The 22,266-nt window shown below is 37.7% G+C and overlaps 2 protein-coding genes across 2 annotated transcripts; both read left to right on the plus strand.

Annotated features, from left to right (window-relative positions):
- The first annotated feature begins 768 nt into the window (after window positions 1-768).
- On the plus strand, window positions 769-5,241 carry s100b (S100 calcium binding protein, beta (neural)). The gene is made up of 3 exons (XM_063467784.1): window positions 769-870; window positions 1,746-1,902; window positions 2,030-5,241. The coding sequence occupies exons 2-3, from the start codon at window positions 1,765-1,767 to the stop codon at window positions 2,174-2,176; spliced, it is 285 nt and encodes a 94-aa protein (XP_063323854.1). The 5' UTR covers window positions 769-870; window positions 1,746-1,764; the 3' UTR covers window positions 2,177-5,241.
- Window positions 5,242-5,361: 120 nt separating this feature from the next.
- LOC135932332 (cell adhesion molecule 4-like) lies at window positions 5,362-17,955 on the plus strand. Its single transcript, XM_065469778.1, has 4 exons — window positions 5,362-8,128; window positions 10,589-10,684; window positions 13,825-13,863; window positions 14,663-17,955. The coding sequence occupies exons 2-4, from the start codon at window positions 10,600-10,602 to the stop codon at window positions 14,860-14,862; spliced, it is 324 nt and encodes a 107-aa protein (XP_065325850.1). The 5' UTR covers window positions 5,362-8,128; window positions 10,589-10,599; the 3' UTR covers window positions 14,863-17,955.
- The last annotated feature ends 4,311 nt before the right edge of the window (window positions 17,956-22,266 follow it).

A 22,266-nucleotide genomic window follows, 5' to 3' on the forward strand; every position in this document is an offset into this window, starting at 1 on the left:
TTTATAAATGGCATATGCGTTGATGTTTACAGATGACACTGCAATCTGTAATCAAAGGGTCGAAGCAGGTCGAAGTGATCTTGGAGAGGTGAAGGTATGCTCTGAAGAGAAGATCAATAAAAAGTTTAATCATGCCGAAAGGAGCAGAGGTAGTGCACATGGATGAGTTTAAATACCTCAACCATCCAAAACAACAGACAGTGCAGAAGAGAGTGCGGGCAGGTTGGAGTGGGTGGCGGCAGGTGTCAGCAATGATTTGAGACAGAAGGTCTGCAGCGAGAGTGAAAGGCAAAGTTTACAAGATGGTAGTGAGACCAGCTATGATGCATGGCTATGAGATAGTGGCACTGGAAAAAAACAGGAAATGTTAATATTTAATTGGAAGTGACCAGGATGGACAGGATTAGAAATGAGTACATCAGAGGGACAGCTCAGGTTGAGAAGTTTGGACACAAAGTTAGAGAGACAAGGCTGCGATGGTTTGGACATGTTAGAGGAGGGATAGTGGATGTACTGGACAAAGGAAGTTGAAGGTAAAGTATGAAAAAAAGAGGAAGACCTCAGACAAGGAGGACATATAGAAGGGCAGTGTGGAGATTACTGAGTGACGACATCAGAAGTCATGAAAATAGGCCACGAAATTAATCTGCTCTCTTATTTCAAAGTTTGCAGAGTCAGTGCTGGTTACTGCAGGGCTGCAGTGGAGTGAGGAGAGGTGGACACTTGGGATTGGTCAGCACTTTGAATGACAGGCTGGCTGACCTCAGACCTGCACCTCCTCACACCCCCACCCACATACTGGTCCAGTATAAAGACTGCAGCCCATCCTCAGCCTCTGCTCTCTGGACTTCTGCCTGCACTCGCACAACAGTAAGTCTTTGTTTTTTTGTATTTTATGTTGTAGCAAAGAGACAAAAGCTATTTCTAGTAAGTTTCATGACTTTTTTCAAGGACTTGTTAAACACAAAAAGAAAATCTGCATTTAAAGCAGAAAAATTAAGAAGGATTCATTACCGTATCAATACTACCTGGCATTTAAGGCTAAAGCGGGGCATTTTTTGCTCTGTAATGCTGGTAAAACTAATTAAAGTCACTCTGTTAATTATGGAGTCAGATTTTTTTATAACTGCAAAGAAAAATCATCAGCACGTGAGTAAAAAAAGGGGTTTTGTTAAGTGTGGTTGAGTTAAGTGCTTAAAATGAAGGCAAGTTGACTTCTTTTTGATTTGCCAAGACATTTCACCCCTCATCCACAATCCTAAAATGAAGATCATCTGCCTTCATTTCAAGCACTTAAGGCTACCATGAACCTGCACAACTGAGGACCTACACAGGCTTTAACTGTGGTCCATTTACTCAAGCATAATGGCCACCTTTCTTTGCTAAATGGTCAGAAAAAAAAGATGTCAAATAAAGTCATACAGAGCCAATCCTTGTACTTTCCACATGTTAATAAATGTGGTCCACTCCCAAATTCTAGAAATGCTAAAAAGAACAACCCTGGGTATTATGTGGATTAGTGTTATTTAAGTACTTTTACTTATGTTTTTTTCAGGAATCATAAATCAATACTTTTAAGTTCATCAGAATATATCAGAAAATAATTCAGCGACTTCATATTTTGATTGAATTTTAAAAATATATATACATAATTTCAAAAATAAATAAATAAAAGTGATTTAACTTTCTTTGAATCTCCCAAAATGATCTTAAGATTAACGCTTTTATTTACTTTACTTTTCAAGGTTTAACAGACAGGTGACGATGACTGACCTGGAGACCTCGATGGCCACCATCCTCGCTGTGTTTCAGAAGTATTCGGAGAGAGAAGGAGACAAACATAAACTGAAGAAGAGCGAGCTGAAGGACCTGCTTCATGACGAGCTCCCAGATCTGATGGCGGTGAGATGGGAAATTTAAAAAAATATATGTATATATGTTGTGAGATTTAAAAACATATGATATAAACTGTTAAGCACTAGTTTGGAGTTTTGTTGTCCCGAGCTGAACCCATCCTCCCTCCCTGCAGCATGTGAACGACCAGGCTGCGCTGGACAGCCTGATGGACAGCCTGGACACCGACGGCGACGCCGAGTGCAACTTTCAGGAGTTCATGACATTCATCTCCGTAGTTACCGTCTGTTGCCACGAGTTCTTCAAGGACGAGCACGACTAAGGAGGTGGCAGCGGGTGGGAAGACAAAGGGGAGCCACAGTACATTATAAAGAAGCAGAAGCCTAGCAACGCACAAACTGTCGATGCCCTCACAGCAGCGCAGGGTGGAGGAAACACAATCCAGCCACCAGCCACCATTACGTGGCTGGTGGCTGGTAAAAAGCTCCAGTCTAGCGTCTGAAATCAGCCTTGTTTGTGTTTTAATTTCTAGATGGCATGTAAAGTCTTCAAAATGGCGGCAAAGATTGGTACAAAAGCAGGAACTAAAGTAGCTCAAGCAGAACAAATCTTAAAAGTGTTTCACTATATGTTTGGCCACTAAAGCCAACCATTTATCAATCAATACATGTTACACCTTTATTCCCGTACTCTTTATCATTTCCCATCACTTTGTATAAGTAAAGGCTTTGTATATGTTACAGGTTTTGGAGAATGGCTGCTACATTTGGCTGCCGTTCTAGCAGTGAAATTATAAAAGTTGTTTATATACTACATCATGGACTACTAAATCAATCTTACAGCCACAAACCGTCAGTTTGGGACTTTGCATGTAAAACCCTGAATGACCATATCAAGTTAACCGCTTTAGGAGTCAAATAACTAACTAAAGAGCCCCCTTTAGGCAGTTATTTGACTAAATGAAATATTGACTATCAAATATTGAAAGCAACTTTAAGGTTTGATGTCATATAATAAATTAACTAACTGGCTAGTAAAAGTTTTAAAATGACTTGTGGGTCCTTTGATAAACCGAAATTGATCATTAGGGGCATTAAATAAGTAGCAGTATTTGGTTGCTTTAGTAGTAGTATAAGTAGTATGTCAGACAAATGATGACAAACACAAAGTTCTTCAATATGGCTTTTAAAAGAATGTTTTTCAAACTACAAACTGTCTGAAGGGCTTCATTTTGATAGTGGCTTGCAGCTCAGTACTTCACAGTATCATATTTTGGAAATATATATTGTAAGCTGAGCTTTATATTAAAAGCACCTGAATAGCTAGTGAATAGGTTTGTTCGGACAGCGATGAATCTTAAAAAATCTTTAGAGAATACTAAACTAAGAAAGTAACTAATAAGTTAGTTCAGTCTAGCAGCCACAAGAATGCATCCATGGTTTAAAAAAATCTATCTGAATATCACATTTTGAAAATATTTGCAGTTTGCATTGTGGGCTAGTCAGTTACTAAGACACTAACAGTCATTTAAGATTTTGCATGTGAGATTCTGGACAGTCAGTAAGTTGAGAAAGTTGACTTAAAGTTAGCTAACTCAGCTATTTTAGGAGTCAAATAATTGTGTAAAGGGGGGAAATACTGCGGATATTGAAACTTTAAAAGTGGGAAGTGAGGCATGAGGGGGGGAAAGTTAGCTAGTAAAAGTTTCAAAAATGGCTTGTGAGTATGAGCTATTCTAACACCTCGTTTGTTAACTTTAACTGTATAGCAGTTGGGAAAAAAGTACCTGGTAAGTTGGGCTTCATTTTAAAAGCACTTAAACAGCAGATAGGTTTGGGATTTGTTTGCCGAGTTCAATCCATTCCTGAAAATTGAAAAAAGCGCTGAAACTGAAAAGGTTTCGTAGCTTTAGGAATCAATCAACAATCTGAAGAACACTACTGGTTTGTTTTTAATCTTACATACTATCATATTTTGTAATTGGTTTGTGGGCTTGTTAAAATTCACAACATAGTGATTTGGAGATAAATATAAAATATCAAATACTGAATGTGACAATTTAGGCACACAAAAAAATATTACGTTGGCTTGTAAAAGGTTCAGTTTGGCTAGAGAGTTTAAAGTGTTCTAGCTCCTCCGTTGTTAAACTCAAATTAATTAGAGACTTCACAGGTGTTGAAAAGCACCTAAAAAGGATTTTATAGTCTAGTTCTTTTAATATTTGTCAAATTTGACAAAGCCACTAAACTGATAAAGTGGCTGGCAAGTTAAAATGAATTAAAAAATCAGTATCAAATTTTAAAAGTAAATTTTAGGTTTGTCTAAAGTTGCTATAGTCATCTTTTGGAGACCCTTTAATGAGTTTATTCGGTCAAAAGTCATCAATGGCCACTAAATCTTGAGAAAGTGTCTGAAATGCTAATCAACATTAAGTATATTCTTAAAACGATTTCATTTGTGAAACTGTGTATACCATCAAACATGCTCACAAAGACAGTAGGAGCCTTAAATCTTATTTGATTGGCAATGCAAAGATTTTTTTTTTTTTTTGGTGCTTTGTGCTACTGTAGCTGCTACTTTGCTAAACCCCTGATATTGTCAATTTGTTTTTTCTTGTTAGAAAAAAAAATGCTGGTAGTTTTCTGTCAAATTATTCTTTTTTTCATTTGCTCTCAAAATCTCTAAATCTAAAAAAATGGCTATTGAGATAATCAAATTCAAACAATCTATCCTTCTTAAAGGTCTAAACGGCTATCAAATTTTAAAACTCAACTTTTAATTGGCTCATAAAGACATTAAAAAAGGGCTTGTGAGTTTTAATTTAGACGTCACATTGGAAGCCTCTTTCAATAGTTTGAAGTCAAAGTGTTTAATAAAACTGTAGATTTTCCATGTTTTCCATGTTATTTACATTTACGTTTATTTGATGTTTTGGCAAAAATTACATCGAGGTCAAAATGGTTAAAATGACTAATACGTATCTTAAAATAGTTGCTGGTAGGCAAGTAATTAAAATTACTTATAACTGACTTTAAATGTTAGCTTGTAGTTGCTGTAGCTCTTTGTAGGTTTACATGTATTCAGCATAAGAAGCAAATCTAAATCATTATAGATGTAGAAATGATCAGTTAAACAGTGCAACAGAAGAGTTTGTCTGATGTGCATCATGAAATGTTGAATGTTGGGTTGTTTGGACGCTGGTGATACGAATTTAATTAAATGGTCAGTTTGTGACTGAATCAGTCAATATTTCTGTAGCAAGGGGACAAAGAAGGCTGTTTATTCTTATCTTGGGTGGCTGTCAGAAGAATTCAGAGACGCACTGCAATAATATTTACATAGCAGTTCTGCAGAGTTGCTCAACCATTAAAGGTCTCATATGTTGTTTTTCTCTGTGGTTTTACTCCTAGAATATCTGTGTTATGCCAAAGTGAGCACGGTGACAATAACAAAAAAGTATTCGGAGAGCCCTGACAACGAAATACTTGTAGCCGTTTAGTTTAACAGTGCTCTTTTAGTGTTTCAAATGTCACTGGCCTGCAGGTCTGTCCTGTTTAGCAAAGAGGCTATTCAGGAAAAACTGAAGTTCAGTTTGTCCTTTTAGCACATTTTTTTAGAAGATGTATTTAAGGAAAAGTGAGAAGCTTTTTTAAGACTTATTGAGACCAATACTGAACTAAAACATAGTGAAATTTAAATAAATACACTAAATGGTCCAGTGGTTAGTCTTTTCTGAGGCACAGGAATGCTTAGTATTTTATTCCTGTAACTTCACATTTGCAGCACAAATATGACTCAGCGTGAGTCATAAAAATTAAGTGGCATCAGCGGATAGTTCTCTTTAGAGTGCACCTTAATCAGCATGTTTTATCTTTATGACAGTTTTTTAAAGCATCCATTCATTCTCTTAACTGCTCATTTATTTACGGACTCTTAGGTGATGGAGTCTATTCATGTTGATTTTGGGAGACAGATGAGGTACATGACAGGACATCAGGTCATCATGAATGGATCGCTAAACAACTCCAACATTTCTTAAAGTTTAATGGAAATACTTCAAATAATAAAATAAGATACAAATATGAAGGAGAGTCAGGTGAAGTCCACAACCTCTTTTGATCAGCAGTTCACAGTTATAACAGTCCAAGAAATTCTGGTGATCTGTACGTGCTCCTTCAAGAACAGCCATCAAAACTCATTCATCACAAGTGTGAGCTTAAAAGAAAAATACATCAAACTAATCATTCCCTTTATTATCCTCTAGACATCGACTGATGCTGTTTTGTCTTACTAGAGTAAAAATCGGATAGCAACATCCTTGGTACCAAGAAAAACACGGTGGATTTGGTTGCCAGCTGGTTGTATTCTGGGTATATTCAAATAAAAAAAAATTAGAATTGTGAATGCCTATGTCATGTTGCAGTTGAATAACTGTCCTGCAGAAACTATGCAAGAATTTCTGTTTCAGATTTTTGAGGTTGTGGCTGGACTGTAGATGTAAGTAGTTAATTTCTGTATATGCAGACAGCGACAGAGTTCAGATTTGACGAGTTTATCACAGTTAATCGTTGTATTACCACAAACCGATTGGCAACTTGACCCCATTCAATCACAAACTGACAACAGACTGACTTCACGTTATTGCCGTTTCATCACAGTGTTGGCACACCAAAGTCTCTTTGAAGATGGCAACTAACTGTGAGTGGTTGTCTTTAAAGCAACCACTTCAAAAGCAACAAGTTCCCAAATTCATTGTGTTCAGTGATAATATTGGTCATGCTATCCCAGCAACTGTTTTCCCAAGTGTGACTGTAGCATAACAGCCACTATTGGGTCTCATTTTTGATGTTGGGTTGTGGCATTAGCAAGATGGCAAGATTTCTGTCCAAGATTAATGGTCTAATGGTGTATTTTAATACCAAACAGACCTAACCAAGTACTTTTTAGTGTCTAAACCTAACCAACAAGTGAACATAAATGAAGGTCAGAAGTACTAATGGCTGAAATGCCTTTTAACTCCACCACTCCTTCAACCTCCTAACAAAGATTTTTTTGATGGTCAATATTGACAGGGATAGTTATACACCTTGAATAGCATTGGTGGCATTATGTGACACAGCAGGATGAAAGTGTGCTGTGCAAGTCTATTACAGTGCAGATGGAGACAACCATCAATTCCTGCTCTGAATCCATAATTAATTCAATATGCATGTATTTGGACTATGGGAGGAAGTCCATGCAGGCACAGGGAAAACATGCAAACTCCACAAAAGAAAAATGTAATGAAACATACAACAAAAAAGTGCTAGATATATAGCTTAGTATAAGAACTGAAGGCAACCAAGAAAGACAAACTCCAAAAGTACAAAACAAGACCACAAGTAAAGAACACAGGAAGGCAACAAAACAATCTGACATACACAAAGGAGGGAAAAGAACAAAAGCAGGAAGTCAAACCAAAGCAAGACTAACTTTCAAAGTAAAACAGGAAGGCAAAAAACTAACATGAGAGATGAAGACAAACCATGAAAATTTTAAATATGAGAAGCTAAGAAACAGTGTAACCAGGACCATCAAGGAATCATTTTCTTATCCTAGTTTTTGATGCATGTGGATTTAGGATAATCTTTCTGTGATGTTGAAATCTTACCTCGGGTTGCTAAGGAAGAGTAAAATGAATACCCCATTTCTTCTTTTATCTGGCTGAATACAAATATTCACCCTTGTATTGGAGATTTAGAACATACAGGTACCTTTTTTCACATTTGAAAAGGTAAATGTACCTTTAGGTCCATTAATTAGCTATAAGGAGGACATTCCACGTAGATTGTACATGGACTTTTACTCTAGCCCCGTTTCTGAGACTGTGCACCCTTTTCTTGTTAAGAAACCATCTTTATTTGTCTAAAAGAAGACGGTTCACATTAATAACCAGGCTGAAGGTAAGGATTATTCAGCACAGGACGTGCACAAGGGCCAAACAACAAAAACACACATACACACACACACTTAAGTGCTCCTCTGTGTGTTAACAGATGATGCAAGAGGCGTTGTCAGCTGCATGCACTCAGACATCTGCAGGCTGTTTAGGATCAGAGAGGTGGAGTCAGCTCTGCTATTGGCCAGAGGGGGAACAGATCTTGACCCTGGGGACTGACACCACACCCATCCGTGTGTGTGTTTGTGTGTTTTTGAGTGTGTTTTGAATTGTGTGTGTTGTCCAACGTACACTCTGTCGGTGTAAGAAGAGTTGCCTGCTGACTCTCAGAAACTGGTGAGCTTCTTTTTCTCTTTATATCAAAATCCTTGTTGTGGTTTTGTGTTGCTTTGAGCAGAACGAGCTGCTCTGCAAACAAACTGTTGGGCACTTTGTTTTCAGGTTATAGTCAGTGGTCAACAATCTGTTCTCACTTATTTTAAAAGTTGCATGTGTGAAACTAAAGTTCTGCTTTAGTGGAAACAAATAAAAACCTTAGTCACCTCAGTTAGGGATGTTTAAAGAGCATTAAACTCAAATAACCTGGTGATTAAAGTGTCATATTTGTGCATTACACTTTAATGCTCTGCAGCTGTTTACCCGAAGCATGACTCTTGTTACGGAGGCAAACGTCGATGCTTTGGATGCATTTTAGTGCGACACCTCGAGTTCATGAGTCAGAAAAAACTGGATTTTCCTTGAAAGGCTCTATTGTGTGGTGAAATGTGCTAAAATGGAGCATTTTGCAAATGAAATGTTCACGGGGTCAGAAAAACCCTGACACAATTGGAGATGCTGACTGGATTTCTCGCTTGCAGACACAAACTTAGTTCACTGCTGTCAGAACATCTGGCAGAGAATTCAAATCTGGCTCTGAGAAAAAAGTTCCTGAGGGGATCACGATACAATAAGTTAACACTAATCACTTTAAAAGGAAGGGTTATACAACTGTTGGTTTGGGTTTCCAGCTAATTTCCTGGATATGCTCCTCATAACAATTTCTTTAAAATTTGCTGATCGTAAGCCTCAAGGATTCACATGAGGTAATGGGATAAAATGAAAACTGAACATTATTTCAGGCACCTTTGTGTATTGAGTTTCTAATATGTTAGGATCCAAGTTAGGGTGTTGTTTGTGGTGGGAAAAGCTTAATGTGTGCACTGATAAGACTGTAAAGATGTCAGGCTAGAAAATGAAAGTCTGACCTGGTACCAATGTTGCTTTTTTGGTGTCAGGGAAACAAACAAGCACAAGGTAAATTGAACAAAAACAGATGAACACTGGTCATTGGCTTTGCAGTCAACAAAATCAATACCCATGTTCAGAGGATGCTGAGGCATCTCTAAACCTGAACTCTTGATTCAACAACCTGAGTCACTTTTTTTAATAGACAGAAATTTGTTGATCAGCATCATTATACCAAACTCATCAAGGTTGAGGAGGCAGCTATGGTAGAGTGGGCCATCCATCCATCAGGTAGTCAGTGATTGGATACCAAGCCCCTACAGCATGTGTGTCAACGTGTCCTTAAGCAAGACACCGAACCCCCGGTTCCTCCCAATGCATATATCAGAGTGTTTGAGTACCCATGATAGTTAGAAAAGCACAGAATAAATTACTGGATGAAGGTGTTTGGATGGTGAATGGGGTTGGTAGTAAAACACTCCTTTCCATAAGTATCAGTCCGTTAAGCAGCCGCTACGTCCATCGTCATCACAAAGTTCTGGCCAATGATTACTCAACTTACAAAAATTCCCAGACTGCACTGCATCTTCAAACTTGATCTTGATTACAAGTGCACATTGTAAAGTGTCATTAGAGGCAGACTCAATGGGTGGAAGCAAAACAAAGTATTATGTAAGGCCTGTAGCCATTTCTCTCATGCTCGTCTCAACAATTTCTAGTTTATATTTGCTGGAAACACACATCTATGTCAATGTTCAGAAGGACAGAGCATTTAAATCCCTGACAACACATTAAAATGCACAAATATAGGAAGCGGTAAATGCATTAGCGTCTATTATCGCTAATATGACTGGTTGATACACTAGTCATTAAAACCAGCTTACCATCATTAAACTTGGGATTTTACCAGCTGTGGCTGCATAAACTTAAGTCCCTGATCACAGCAAGGATTGACCAGGGATTAGCCACGGGCCTGCCAGAATCCAGGGGGCCATATAAACTGTATCCATGATGTTTACCCATGTTTATGTCCTTTTTTTTTCTTGACAGTCAGCAAAACTTTAAAACTACTTCTTACCTCCTGAACAAGTAGTTTTTAACGCCTAAGCCTAACAGAATAGTTTCTGTGGCCTTTATTGCTTAAAGCTAAATAAATAGATTTTAATGAGAATTAATAACACAATAAAAGTGTAAAAACATATCACCAATCATCACGAGCTGTGGGTTGTGACCTAAAGAATGAGATCCCACATACAAGCAGCTGAAATGAGATTCCTCCAAAGTGTGGCTGGGATCAACTTTAGAGGGACGGTGAGGAGCTCGGTCTTTAATAAAGGGCTCAGAGTAGAGTGGGAACGTCCTACATGAGGAGGCCCCAGGCCAGAGCCAGGACATGCTGGAGAGATTACATCAGCAGATGGTCCAGCATAAAATAACTAAAATATTACAGAGACAATGCAGCTAATTAAGAGGAAACTTTGTACGAAATTAGCTGCACTAGCTGTAAATTAAATTATCATCAGTTTAACTGCAAGAAGAATTTTATTCATAAATCATGCTGTTTCTTCACAGGTGACTTCAGTATGAACGCTCACGCAACAGTGCCCCCTTTGTCAGGAACAAGCCCCTCTCCTTTTTCAGACCTTGTGACCAAGATAGGACCCAAGGGTATGTGCCTGGAAAATGTGTGAATTGTCTTTTATTTTATTTCACCATAACATTTGTTCATTAAACATGAATATAGCATAAGTAGACCACAGGGAAACTCATCTATCTGCTGTCTGTTGTTGCTGCTTAAATATTTTTGTACACTTTTATTGAAATTCTTTTAATTTGTTTGATAAGTTTGTATATGTGTTTATTCAAAATCTTAACAGTGTTCATAAAGAGATTAGTTGATTTATATTTTATATTAACCTAATTCTGCTACACAGGATTACAGTTATAATAAAATATTCGCATTTGTGTAGTTATTTTCTTATGAATAAATCAAAAACAAATACAAAAGAGTTGATGCGCTACACATCAGTCTTGAGGATTTGTTGACATCTTGAAAGAGCAATTTGCCGGTTTAGCTACAGCTGTTATTTCTCCTGTGCACTGGTGGGTGTATTGATTTATTGCGGTTGACAAAGATGACCTACAGGAGGATCCAGAGTGTTATGACAAAGTGCTGATTTTTTTTATTTTCAGTTTAATATCAGGTACTGTAGAGATTATCGTGTATTTGTAAATGTGATGGTTACATTTCACACAGTGCATTCCATAATGATTCAAGACTATTCTGTATATGAGCACTGTACATGTCTGTGTCCAATGTCTGATTATCGAAGAAGACCACTAAAATCACGGTGATTAATGCCTATCAAAGATTTTTTTCATTAGGATCTGTATTGGTCATGATCTCAGCACAGACTACCATCTGGAGCTGGAGTCCATGTGCAGAACTCAATGGGACACTGGAAAAGCAGCTGATTGCCCCAGTAGTCACAAAATAATTGCCTTATAAATTGTATAATTGCACCATTATTTTTGCTTGAATGACAAATTTAAACCAGCACCAAAAATCTTATCACATGCATAAGCATTTTTTTTAACAGATTTAGATTATAGGATACTAAAATTCAACATCCAGTTTGTGGGACAAACACCCTGCAAACACAGTGAACCAGCCGAGGTGTTTGTGTGTGTTAGCAGGGAGTGTCTTATCAGCCCGATGTCAGAGTGGAGCATGGGAAGGAGCGAGCGTGACGCCTCGGGGGTCTGTCGCTGTGGAGATAAGGGCCTAAAACGCTCATACCGGTCCTCGTTTCCACAGCAGGGCCTGGCAGGACCAACGCAGCCTAGAAATAACTTTTATATTGAACTGCAACAGCCAAAGGCTCTTTTCTTAAGTGTTGTTAAACGCTTAGTGTTCTCTGCTTCGTTTTAGATGATGCTAGAATGCTTGATTAATATTAGACACATCAGATATACAGATTTAACACATATGAACAACAAATTGGTGTATTCTGCTGTTAATAAGTCTATGTCATCATGTACACAGGTATCTTTCAAAAAACTGTGGTTTTTCAATTTCAGTTTGAAAGGTCTATTAACGTGAAATGCAAAAAATGATGTTAAGCACTGTCAAGATGCCATAGCAACAGGTGGCGATACAGAAACACTGGCCAATCAGAAGCCTACAAATAGAAACAAACTGTAACATGCCATTGCAAAATAACCTGCAGTGCAAAAGTCTTGAGAAACATTTCTTTATATTTTTCCTTCCAAGGAGCCAGAATTTCCAGTAATGCTATTAAGTCCTCTTGAGCAATAGATCTTTAGGCCTTCTGAAGTTTTTTCTGTAGATATTGGCTGCTTTTTCACTGATTTTCAGCCCAGTCCTTGCACCATTTTCAGAGGAATGATTGCTTGTTTGAGCCACTTAACACTGACCTATGAACCATTCAAGCACAAAAAAAGGCACTTAACTCAAGGGATGATCCAGTGTTGTGTCTACAAATATCAGACAACTTAGCAAACAATGAATTTCAAATAGCATCTTTAGGCACTTTGTTACTAGAAGCCTGTCACAAAAATACATCATTTGTTCAAATTTCTTTAATTTAATTTATTAAATACCAAAGTTAACACAGTTACAGACATAAAATAATATTTTTGCACCAACAAGGTGATTCCCAAAGAGCTTTAGTTGAAAACTTGGCATATCTCAGCATGGTGTGCAGTGTGTCCTTAAAAAATTTGAGGAACTAAACAAGTGGAGGACAAAAGAAAAGATGCATCAGCTCTTAAAACTATCTATAGCAGATCAACAGTATCTGAAAGTTATGTTCTTAAGATATTGGCTTGTGTTTCTGAACAGTAATTTTACTTTTTATTAGGTTCCTCAAAAGCATTATTGTTAATCGATTAAAGGTTAGTTTTTGAAGCGGATACTGTTACCTGTTGAAATATGTTACAAATTTATGCATAGTGACAAGAAAAAAAAGTGGCTATTTGTGTACATGAACAGCAAAAAATAGTTATTTCTGAACAAACACACCTATACACAACAGTTGTATTGGTATTAATGAGTTAAAATGCTTTTCTAGGAACTTACAGCAAGCTTTTTTTCTTGGTAAATCTTTGGAAAGTTAAAAGTGAAAGAGTAGCTCTGTTTGCATAAACAGTCATTTTTATTATCACCAAACTTAAAACAACTTCTCATCAAATTTCATCATTATTATCCTTTAAATTTGGCTTTGGTTTTCTTAAACTATGAAACTTTTAGGTACCATAAACCTCATAAACAGTGATATATATATATATATATATATATATATATATATATATATATATATATATATATATATATATATATATATATATATATATATATATGTATATATATATTTCTTGATTTTGCTAATTTTCTAAAATATGGTGTGTAACGTTTCTTTTTGGCCTTGCAGTCATGTTGCTTCTACACACACTGAGGCTCTAAAATAGATGGCCGTTGTTTGAATGCCACGCATGGCTGGACTCTGAGCTGAGGGAAAATGTAAACACAAACAGCTGTTTGTGTCCCCCAGACAACTTAATATTGTGAGCTGCTGCTTGTGACAGTACATGAGCGAGGAGGCTGTAGATTGAGAGAATGATTCAAAATTTCACTTTGCCTTTGTCACTGACTTTTATCTGGACCTCTGTAGCTTTTCTACAAGATGAATCTGACACAGAAGTTTGTATTTTAACCTCTACTGTATTTCATTTCATTTAGATATCAAACTTCACCCAAGTTTGACTTAATTTTCATGTCTTTACAGAAACCTATGACACTGGAGATTTTGCCGCTTTGATTGGTGGTGAGAAGTGACTTCTTTTCTTATGATGTTCAACAATGAGTGTGAATCTGCTGAATTTTATTTCAGTTAACATGAATGAAAAAGATGTTCTGTTTAATAACTTGTTCTGTACGGATTAATGATTTTCAAATCTTATTTCCAACGACCAAATCATATGTAGTCTGGAATGTAATAAAATAATCATCGACCAATATAATAATACTAATAGCTTTAAATATAAAATGAAAATTTTAAAGACTAAACTGTAGATGTAGATTTATTTAAATTAAATTCTTAAATCTAAGGGATAAATAAGGAAATAGAAGAACATATTTGAAAATGTAATTACCTCTTTAATCTATCATTTTAGTAATTAATTAAATTTGGTTCTAATTTGTTAAAAGAAAATTTTTTACAGGTCTCGTATTCTCCAGAAATTTTTGTTTCAGTTAATGAAGTTTTTACTAACAGTGGGATATAAAATTGAAGTATTCTTTAATGTGTTAAAGTTTCTAAATTTGGATTTTTAAAAGAAGTTTTTATGTTATTAGTTTTTCTTTCTTGTTATAATTGTTACTCTAGCAGAAATGTTCACTAAATGCAAATGTCAGTTAATAATATATATCAGGTTTTTATGTCAGTTCATTAGAGATATCAGTTCATGAAATACATGAACTTCGCTTTATAAGTGAAAAGTAAAAATAGAGACACAGCAGACTCCATAGGCAGGATATTGAATTCTATGTTGAATTGCAATGAAAGTGATGCTTTAAATGCATAGTTGGGGGCTCTGTGATGATATTTCCCTCTGCCTTCACAGGAATCGTAAGTGTAGTTTTGTTGTTAATGATCTGCGTCATCGGCGTGCTGATGTGGTGCCTGTCCAGACATAAAGGCGAATACGTGACCAACGAGATGGAGGACAAAGACGAGGACGCCGACAGTGGTGACGGCGACTCCGTTGGCTCTGATGAAGCGCTCCAATCTGAGGAACCTCTGACAGCCAAAGAGGAGGAATAAAGGGGGGGGGGGGGAATGGAAAATAGTGACAAAAGTGTCACTCACGTTGCAGACTTGAGAGCTTTGTAGCTTTGTTGCACTCATCAAACAACAAAGATGTGAGAAGGGAAGTTTAACATTTTTAGAAGTAGCCGGTTTTAAAAATTGCACTGAGCACCTTTGCACGTTGGCACCACTAAATGTGAGCAAAGCACAACTGTCTGAAATGTGAGCCCTTCTCAGGAATGTGAACAACCAAAAGAAACTAAGATGTGGTTTGTGTTCGGTAGACCTGTGTTTACATTGTTCCCTCGTTAAAAGCTCCACTTTAATGCAGCGACGTTGCATAAATTACAAGCAGGCATTTCCATGACTATGACTGACTGTGGTATCCTGAAGCTATGGTGGCCCCAAGGTGCCAAACAGAAAAATAAAGCAGAAAACACAAAACTTAAAGTAATGAAAGAAAAAACAAGATGAGCTCAACTACAATAAAAAAGAGAGAAAAGATGAAACAGAAAGAACAGAAAAAACTGCAAAAAGAACAAAAACAGTTTTAAAAGCAGCAGAAAACATAAACTAAAAAAACTAAAAAGTTATTCAAAAGCAATAAATGTTTTCTAAAATATTGTTTTTCCATTTTTTACTGTTGTTTTTCATTTGTTTTTTGATTTCCTCATTTGTTTTTTTCATATGAGTATATGTTTTGTTGATGATGTTTTATATATTACCTATAATATATCTTTTAATGCCCTAACAAAAAGAGTCACACACTCTGATGTTTTGTTGCTCTACCTTTAGCTTTGATGCTGGCATGCAATCGCTGTGGCATCATTTTTGATAAGCTTGTGCATTGTTACACTTATTTCCCTCCAGATTTGCCTTCATTTTTCTCCATGACTGTGTATTGATCGTGAGTGCGGTCAGATGGCTGCATAAAGGGTTCTTCAGCACATCTCAAAGATGGGGTTAAGGTCTGGACCAATCCTGTTGTGACCAATCCATGTGTGAAAATGATGCCTCATGCTCTTTAAACCACTCTTTCACCATTTGAGCCCAATGAATGCTGTCATTGTCATCTGGGAAGATGCCTGCACCATCAGGGCAGGCAGAACCTGGTCATTCAGCACATTCAGGCAGCCAGCTGGCCTCACCGTTTGAGCATAAATCATTGATAAACGTAGACCTGACCAACTGAACTGAACCTCACATCATAAGACTCCCCTCACAGGTCTCTACTATTGGCACTAGGCATGCTTCTTCATCCCAGTGATGATTGATACAACCTCAAAATTTAATTTTTAAAGGACATTTGTGATAATGATATTTGTGTCTGAATAACATTTGATCTCAGACAGCAGCATTTATGAGTGCAAACAAAACAAAGGGCATTTTCCTTCTTTTCCATTGAGCTACTGTTACTGATGGTTGATTAGCTAATGTGCCAGCACCAAGCTACAGTGGCATTATAGTCCAATAGTAGCCTTACATACTGTGCCACAACCTTAGTTAGATCTAGGTACAAAAGTAGCCCAGGCAGGGAAATAGCTTGGAAATAGCTTAAATAATTAGCTTAACAGTGCTAACATAACTGAACCTTGTAAATCTTCAGGAGCTGAACAATAAAACAAAACTGAAAAATAATTTAAACCTGGCCCTGCTTTTCCATCGTGTGACAACATTAGAAATTTCCATCTGCTTCTTGCTCTTTAAATCTTATAGAGTGGAGCTAGCTCCAGCCATGCTAGGTTGACTTTGCTTCCTTTTGATTGCTAGCATCTGCTCCTCACGTGCCTTCAACCATGTATTTTTTGCCTCAACTTTTCCTCCATATTTTGCAGCGTACTGTATTTTGTTGGTGGTTGTTGAAGTAGCTTTCTGTTTTACTCAGAGGCCTCTCTCACTGTGAGAAGTGCCTGTGTTGTGCCTCTAGTGTGAATATGGCACAGCCCTAGCACCCATCCCTCTGGAGCTAAATATGCGCTCGCCAGATAACATGACCTTTTCCTTAAGGTGGTTTCCTTAAGGCTGTACAGCCTTTTAATGCCAATCCCCTGATTTTCTCTTCGCACTGCCTGTGGAAGCACTCTTAACTTTGTTATTAAACTTTGCCATGAGCTCTACTATCATTTTTTTTAATGATTTGATTTCACTAAATATTTACGTGATCATTAATGATTTTTCTCTGGTTACATTTCATGATTTTTATCATTGTCCACTTTTTGCAGTTTCAGAAATGGTCTTCGTTGTTAAAAAAAAAGTGTAACATCTTCTCCACATCCCTTCGATACATCCTCCAACATGGTTGTTTAACAAAAGAAAGAAGTTCTCACAGCATCTGTTAGCGTTAAATAAGCTTTTGCCAGCAGAAATATATTAATGACTGCAGTAGTAATCCAGTGGAAAGCTTTTAAATCCAGGCAGACTTTTCTTTCTTGGCAGAGCAGTGTACATCTTGTGTTTTCCATTTTCTCGCTGTGTTGTGCACCTTGGGGCCAGCATAAAGATTCTCTTGCAGAAACAACTCGCTGAGTCCATATTATTAATAATTCTCGTGATTGACGCACAAAATAAATGGCAACACATTTAAATAACCTTTATTTTAACGTTGGTAACATTTTGTTCCTGAGTACTAAGTCGTTTTTCTCAGCGTTTCAAGAATTTGGCCTCAGATCTCACATTCTTCACAAGCTTCTTATTTCTAAAACTTTTACAGCTGTTGCGAGTCTCTATGCTGTCAGGCAGTTTTTGCATCATCCTGCCAAAGAAGCTGAAAGGTCAAATGAGCCTAGCAGACGAAGATAAACATCTACCGGAGTGCTTACTGCTGGTGATTTTCCATTGTGTTTGTTGTCATATTTTAAGCTCAAAGTAATAAACAACTAACTACAGGTTGGAGTCTGACTAACACGTGACAGTTATGAATCAGCAGGGAGGAAAAAATCTTTGTAAATTTCCAGCCCAGAGTGGTGCATTTCTGTCTGTTTTCCCATCATCAAAGCTCCAGTTTTCTGCTCCAGCAGACTTTATTGATTTTATCCTGTTTTAGTAAAATCTCTTTTATTTGCTGATGTTTTTCTAAAAGTACATTAATAAACTTGATACTTTGTGACACTGTCGCTTTCTGGTGCGTCAATGTGCTGAAGATAAACTCCCTCTGGTGGCTGAAATGTGAAACTGCACCCCTGACCTTCAGCCCATTTTCTTTCTTTCTTTTTAAAGATAAAGAAATTACAAATCAAGACCGAGTACACTCACACAAAGTGCTGTACTGGAGTACTGTGTTGGGGCTTATGCGTGACTGCAACCTGTCAACAGTTTCTTCTAAAAATGTGCTTTTTTCCAAACAAAACATAGGAAACATTTTCCACACATTAACTAAACTGTGTTTATGTTTAACCCAAACCTTAAGGATGCAGTCTTTTCACTGAAGAAATCTACACACGTTATTGATAATAAATAAAAGCTTACATATAGTTATATTTAAAAGATATAATTTAGAGAAAACAGCATTTGAGGGCCTGTTTTTTTTTTTGATGAACCTCAGATTAATTTAAAACACAAAATTAAAGATTTTTCATCCCGTTTGCAACATAAATATCAGTTTAATGATCACCACATGAAACGGCGTGACAGTAGCATGGCAAAGATATCCTGCAAGAAGAAATCAGCTCCCTGGCGGGCATGAGGCCCTAAAAGAAGCTTGAGCCCAACAGCCACCGAAGCCTTGATGTGGCAAAGCTGCTGTTTTGTGTCTGACCAGCAGCAGCAGGATGCGTCAGAGTGGAAGAACTTCAGTATGTTTGTTTTTACTTCGATCTGTCGTCCCCGATGACTCATGCTTTCGGGTAACAGCCATCAGCTCCATCCAAAGCTTGACTTGGACTCACTGCAGGAAGGAGCTGAGGGTGTGTGTGTGTGGTCCGGCCGGTTTCACTTTCAGCTCCGACCCACAATGCCAGATTATTGTTGTTATTCCTCTAAGCTCCTGATGGTTTGAATACAAATGTCTGGCCTTCGTTTTTAGATTTGAGTCACCACGGACTTCTGGTAACTTCTGGTAACTTCTGGTAACCGGGTGGACGTTTTGGTGAGTTGAAACATGAGGAAAATAAAATAAACAAAAAACCCAAATCCAAACAAGTTCTTACCACATGTACAGCGACCTGGTTTCTTCAGGTTTGCAGCATCCTACTTGTAAACAACAGCAATAAAGGTTCATAAATGATCAAAACTACAACAACTCAGAATAAATATCTAATTTTTAATTATATGATCTGTGATAGACTGGCACAGGGTCCAGGGTGACTCTGCCTCCTGCCTCTCAGCTGGGATAATCATATCACTTCACTTAATTTCTTCGGTTTTCTCCCCCAGTAACTCTTTTTTCTCAACATCACTTGCTCCTGAATCAAACACCTGTTAAATATGAAATGTCTAAAACATAATATTTGAATTTAAATGACGCTTTTAAAGGCCTGACAGCAAGAAAACTGACAGAAAATGAACCCTTTTGGGGTGTAATGCCAACACTGGCCTGCAGTGTGTGCTGCTGCACTGAAACAGACTCGAAGTGCGCGATCACATTCAAGTCAGTTTAGTTATGATCAATAACACTGAATTTAAAGAAGAGGGGGGAATGCAGAGGGAGAGGGCGGAAGAAAAAGCAAAAGATCAGAGATAAAGAAAGAGATGCGAGCAGTCAAATGAGGGAATTTCAATACAGGAAAAGTAATCTGATCTTATTATCTTCATAGAAACAGGAGTGTGCTCATGTTACACTGTTAAATATCTAAACACACACACACACACACACACACACACACACACACAGAGCCTGAGTGTCAGAGTAAATTTATCACATCTGCGTGTTTATCAGCCAATAAAAGCTGCAAATTGAAACCATGTGACCCTTGTTAACTGAAATGAACTGCCTTCAGACAAAACACACAGACAAGCACACCTAAGCCACCTTGTAACAGAAACACTGAATGTGTCTTATTAAGTCATTAAATTACTGCTAATTTGATTAATACTTTGCTTTGAATTTCCATCCATCCATCGGGTCACATGGACAATCTAAGCACAGAACCTCAGACCCTCCTCTAGTTCTCAAGTCAAACCAACAGATGTTATTCCTCCTGTTTGTCCTGGGTATGCTCCATCTCTTCCTCCCAGATTGACATCCCTGGAACACCTGAAGTAGGAGTCATCCCGGAGGCATCCTGACCAGATGCTTAGACCACCTCCATTCTGAGCTCATCTTGAATGACCACTCCCTTTCTCCAATTTAGAACCAAGACCCTCTTCAGAGAAGGCTCATTTAAACTGCTTGTATCCCCAATCCCAGTGTTTCAGTCAGTACTGAGAGTATCTGACCAGAGGTGAGGGTAGGGTAGAAAGCTTTGCTTTCACGCTCAGGACCCTCTTCACTACTTGATCATCCATATTGCTGCTATCTGCTAATCACCTGCTGGCATCTTCCCTCACTTAAAAATAATAACCAGAGATAATCAAACTCCTTCTCCTGGAAACGGAGCTCATCTCTGACCCAGAGTGGGCACTCCGCCCTTTTCCTGCTGAAAACCAGGGCCTCAGACTTGGAGGTGCGACTTCTCGTTCCCAAGTGTGAGCTAAAGGTCACCAACTGATAAAACCAGAATAACCACATTGTCCACAAAAAGCAGAGGTGATGCTGAGGTCACCAAAAAGGTGTGCCGAGAAATTCTGAAAGTTATGAACAGAACTGGTGATAAAGGGCAGTCCTGGCAGAGTCACCCACGGGGAACAGGTCTGACTACTGCCGGCAATGCAAACCAAACTCTGACTGCAGCTGTTCAGCGACCGAATGGTCATTTTTACTGACGGCTGCTTTGAAACTGACGAGGCCTGAAGCCAAACTCTCATCTGAAAATCATCTTTAAAGCATTTTTTAGAATCACAACATAAAAATCACAGACATGCAGAGTCAGGGTTTATTCAGAAGAGGACACAAATGTATACAGAGAAACAAAAATAAAACCCCTCGAAAATGCTACCAAATAAGTCTATGTTGATAATGAAATGTTAAATCAATAGACAGATGAAAGTAAATAAAAAATAATAATTTGAAAACATTAAATATCAGTAAAAACAACAAAAGGCAACCTTAAATAGGACAGTAGTCCATGCATAAAAACTAATGAAAGCAGTAAAAGTATAATGAAAAGATAATTAATTCTTACAGTAGTCCAGTAAAATTAATCAAACCTACAAACTGATATCCACTAACAAACTCAGAAGTAAGGTAAAAAGGATCCTAAAGATCAGGAATTCAACTGCTGAAAGGCTAAACAGGAATCTTTTCAGTTGGTTTTAAACTCTGATCGAGACAGTATGTTCTTTGGAGCATAAAAGGTGGAGGTGGAGATGGAGTCGAAGATAAGCTAGTTCATTGTTGACTAGTATGTCCCCAGTATGTAACATTAAAATCAGTTCTAGTGTAACAACCTCAGCACAGTCAGATTCTTTATCCATGTGGCATTTTTAGGACAGTTTAGAGTTTTTCCAGACTTTCAGTTTTAGCTCCAACGATCAGGAGTTCCATCTTATCAGGATGTGACTGCAGAAAGGCATTAGCCATCCAGTTATCACATGTCATCGGCATACTTATCATAACAGTCATTCTGCTTCTGATAACAGCTGACCTTGTGGTAACTTGTTGAAGTTAATCAGTAAACAGTAATGGTTCTAAAATGGATCCCTGTGGAACACCACGTAAGACAAACTATATCTAGAAGCTAAAATTATCAAGGTAACATTCATTCAAGATTAACCAGGAAGCACAGTAACAAAGGGTGATGGATAGAGGAGGCAAAACAGACGTTTTGACAAAGACAAAGAGAAAGAGAAAGACATGGCTAGATACACAGCACACTGAGGGCTGCGTGGGAAAAGTGACACAAGTGGGAACAAAAAGGAATGGCAGTTAATGCAGAAAGGAGGGAATGGGCACAATAAGACACATGAAAAAACTTATGTCAAAGGTAACTAAATGACAACTGAAAGAGTCAGAAAAACATGGAAACAGGAACATGAAGAAGCACAACAAAACAAACAAATATAACAGATTATACTGCCATCTTCTGCTGGGAAATGCTGTGAATCTGGATGGCTTTTTGACACCCAGCAAAACTTATTACATAGTTCTTTGCATGCTGCTAATTAAGTGATCTGTAGTGAGAGTAGGGAGCAGGTGAAGGAGAGCCTAGAGAGGTAGAAGTATCCTCTGGAGAGAAGAGGAATAAAAGTCAGTAGAGGCAAAACAGAATACATTTGTGTGAATGAGAGAGAGAGAGGGGTGTAACAGTGAAGGTGGATGAGTTTAAATACCTGGGGTCAACCATCCAAAGCCACGGACAGTGCACAAGAGAGGTGAAGAAGAAA

This window comes from Pelmatolapia mariae, linkage group LG23, assembly GCF_036321145.2.
Source record: "Pelmatolapia mariae isolate MD_Pm_ZW linkage group LG23, Pm_UMD_F_2, whole genome shotgun sequence".
Classification (NCBI taxonomy): Eukaryota; Metazoa; Chordata; class Actinopteri; order Cichliformes; family Cichlidae; genus Pelmatolapia; species Pelmatolapia mariae.

Excerpts from the sequence above, each read along its gene's own strand:
- LOC135932332 (XM_065469778.1), top strand. The coding sequence starts at position 10,600 with ATGAACGCTCACGCAACAGTGCCCCCTTTGTCAGGAACAAGCCCCTCT. Across the intron at positions 10,685-13,824 it reads GACCAAGATAGGACCCAAGG|AAACCTATGACACTGGAGAT; the intron begins GTATGTGCCTGG and ends ATGTCTTTACAG. Across the intron at positions 13,864-14,662 it reads TTTTGCCGCTTTGATTGGTG|GAATCGTAAGTGTAGTTTTG; the intron begins GTGAGAAGTGAC and ends CTGCCTTCACAG.
- s100b (XM_063467784.1), top strand. The coding sequence starts at position 1,765 with ATGACTGACCTGGAGACCTCGATGGCCACCATCCTCGCTGTGTTTCAG. Across the intron at positions 1,903-2,029 it reads AGCTCCCAGATCTGATGGCG|CATGTGAACGACCAGGCTGC; the intron begins GTGAGATGGGAA and ends CCCTCCCTGCAG.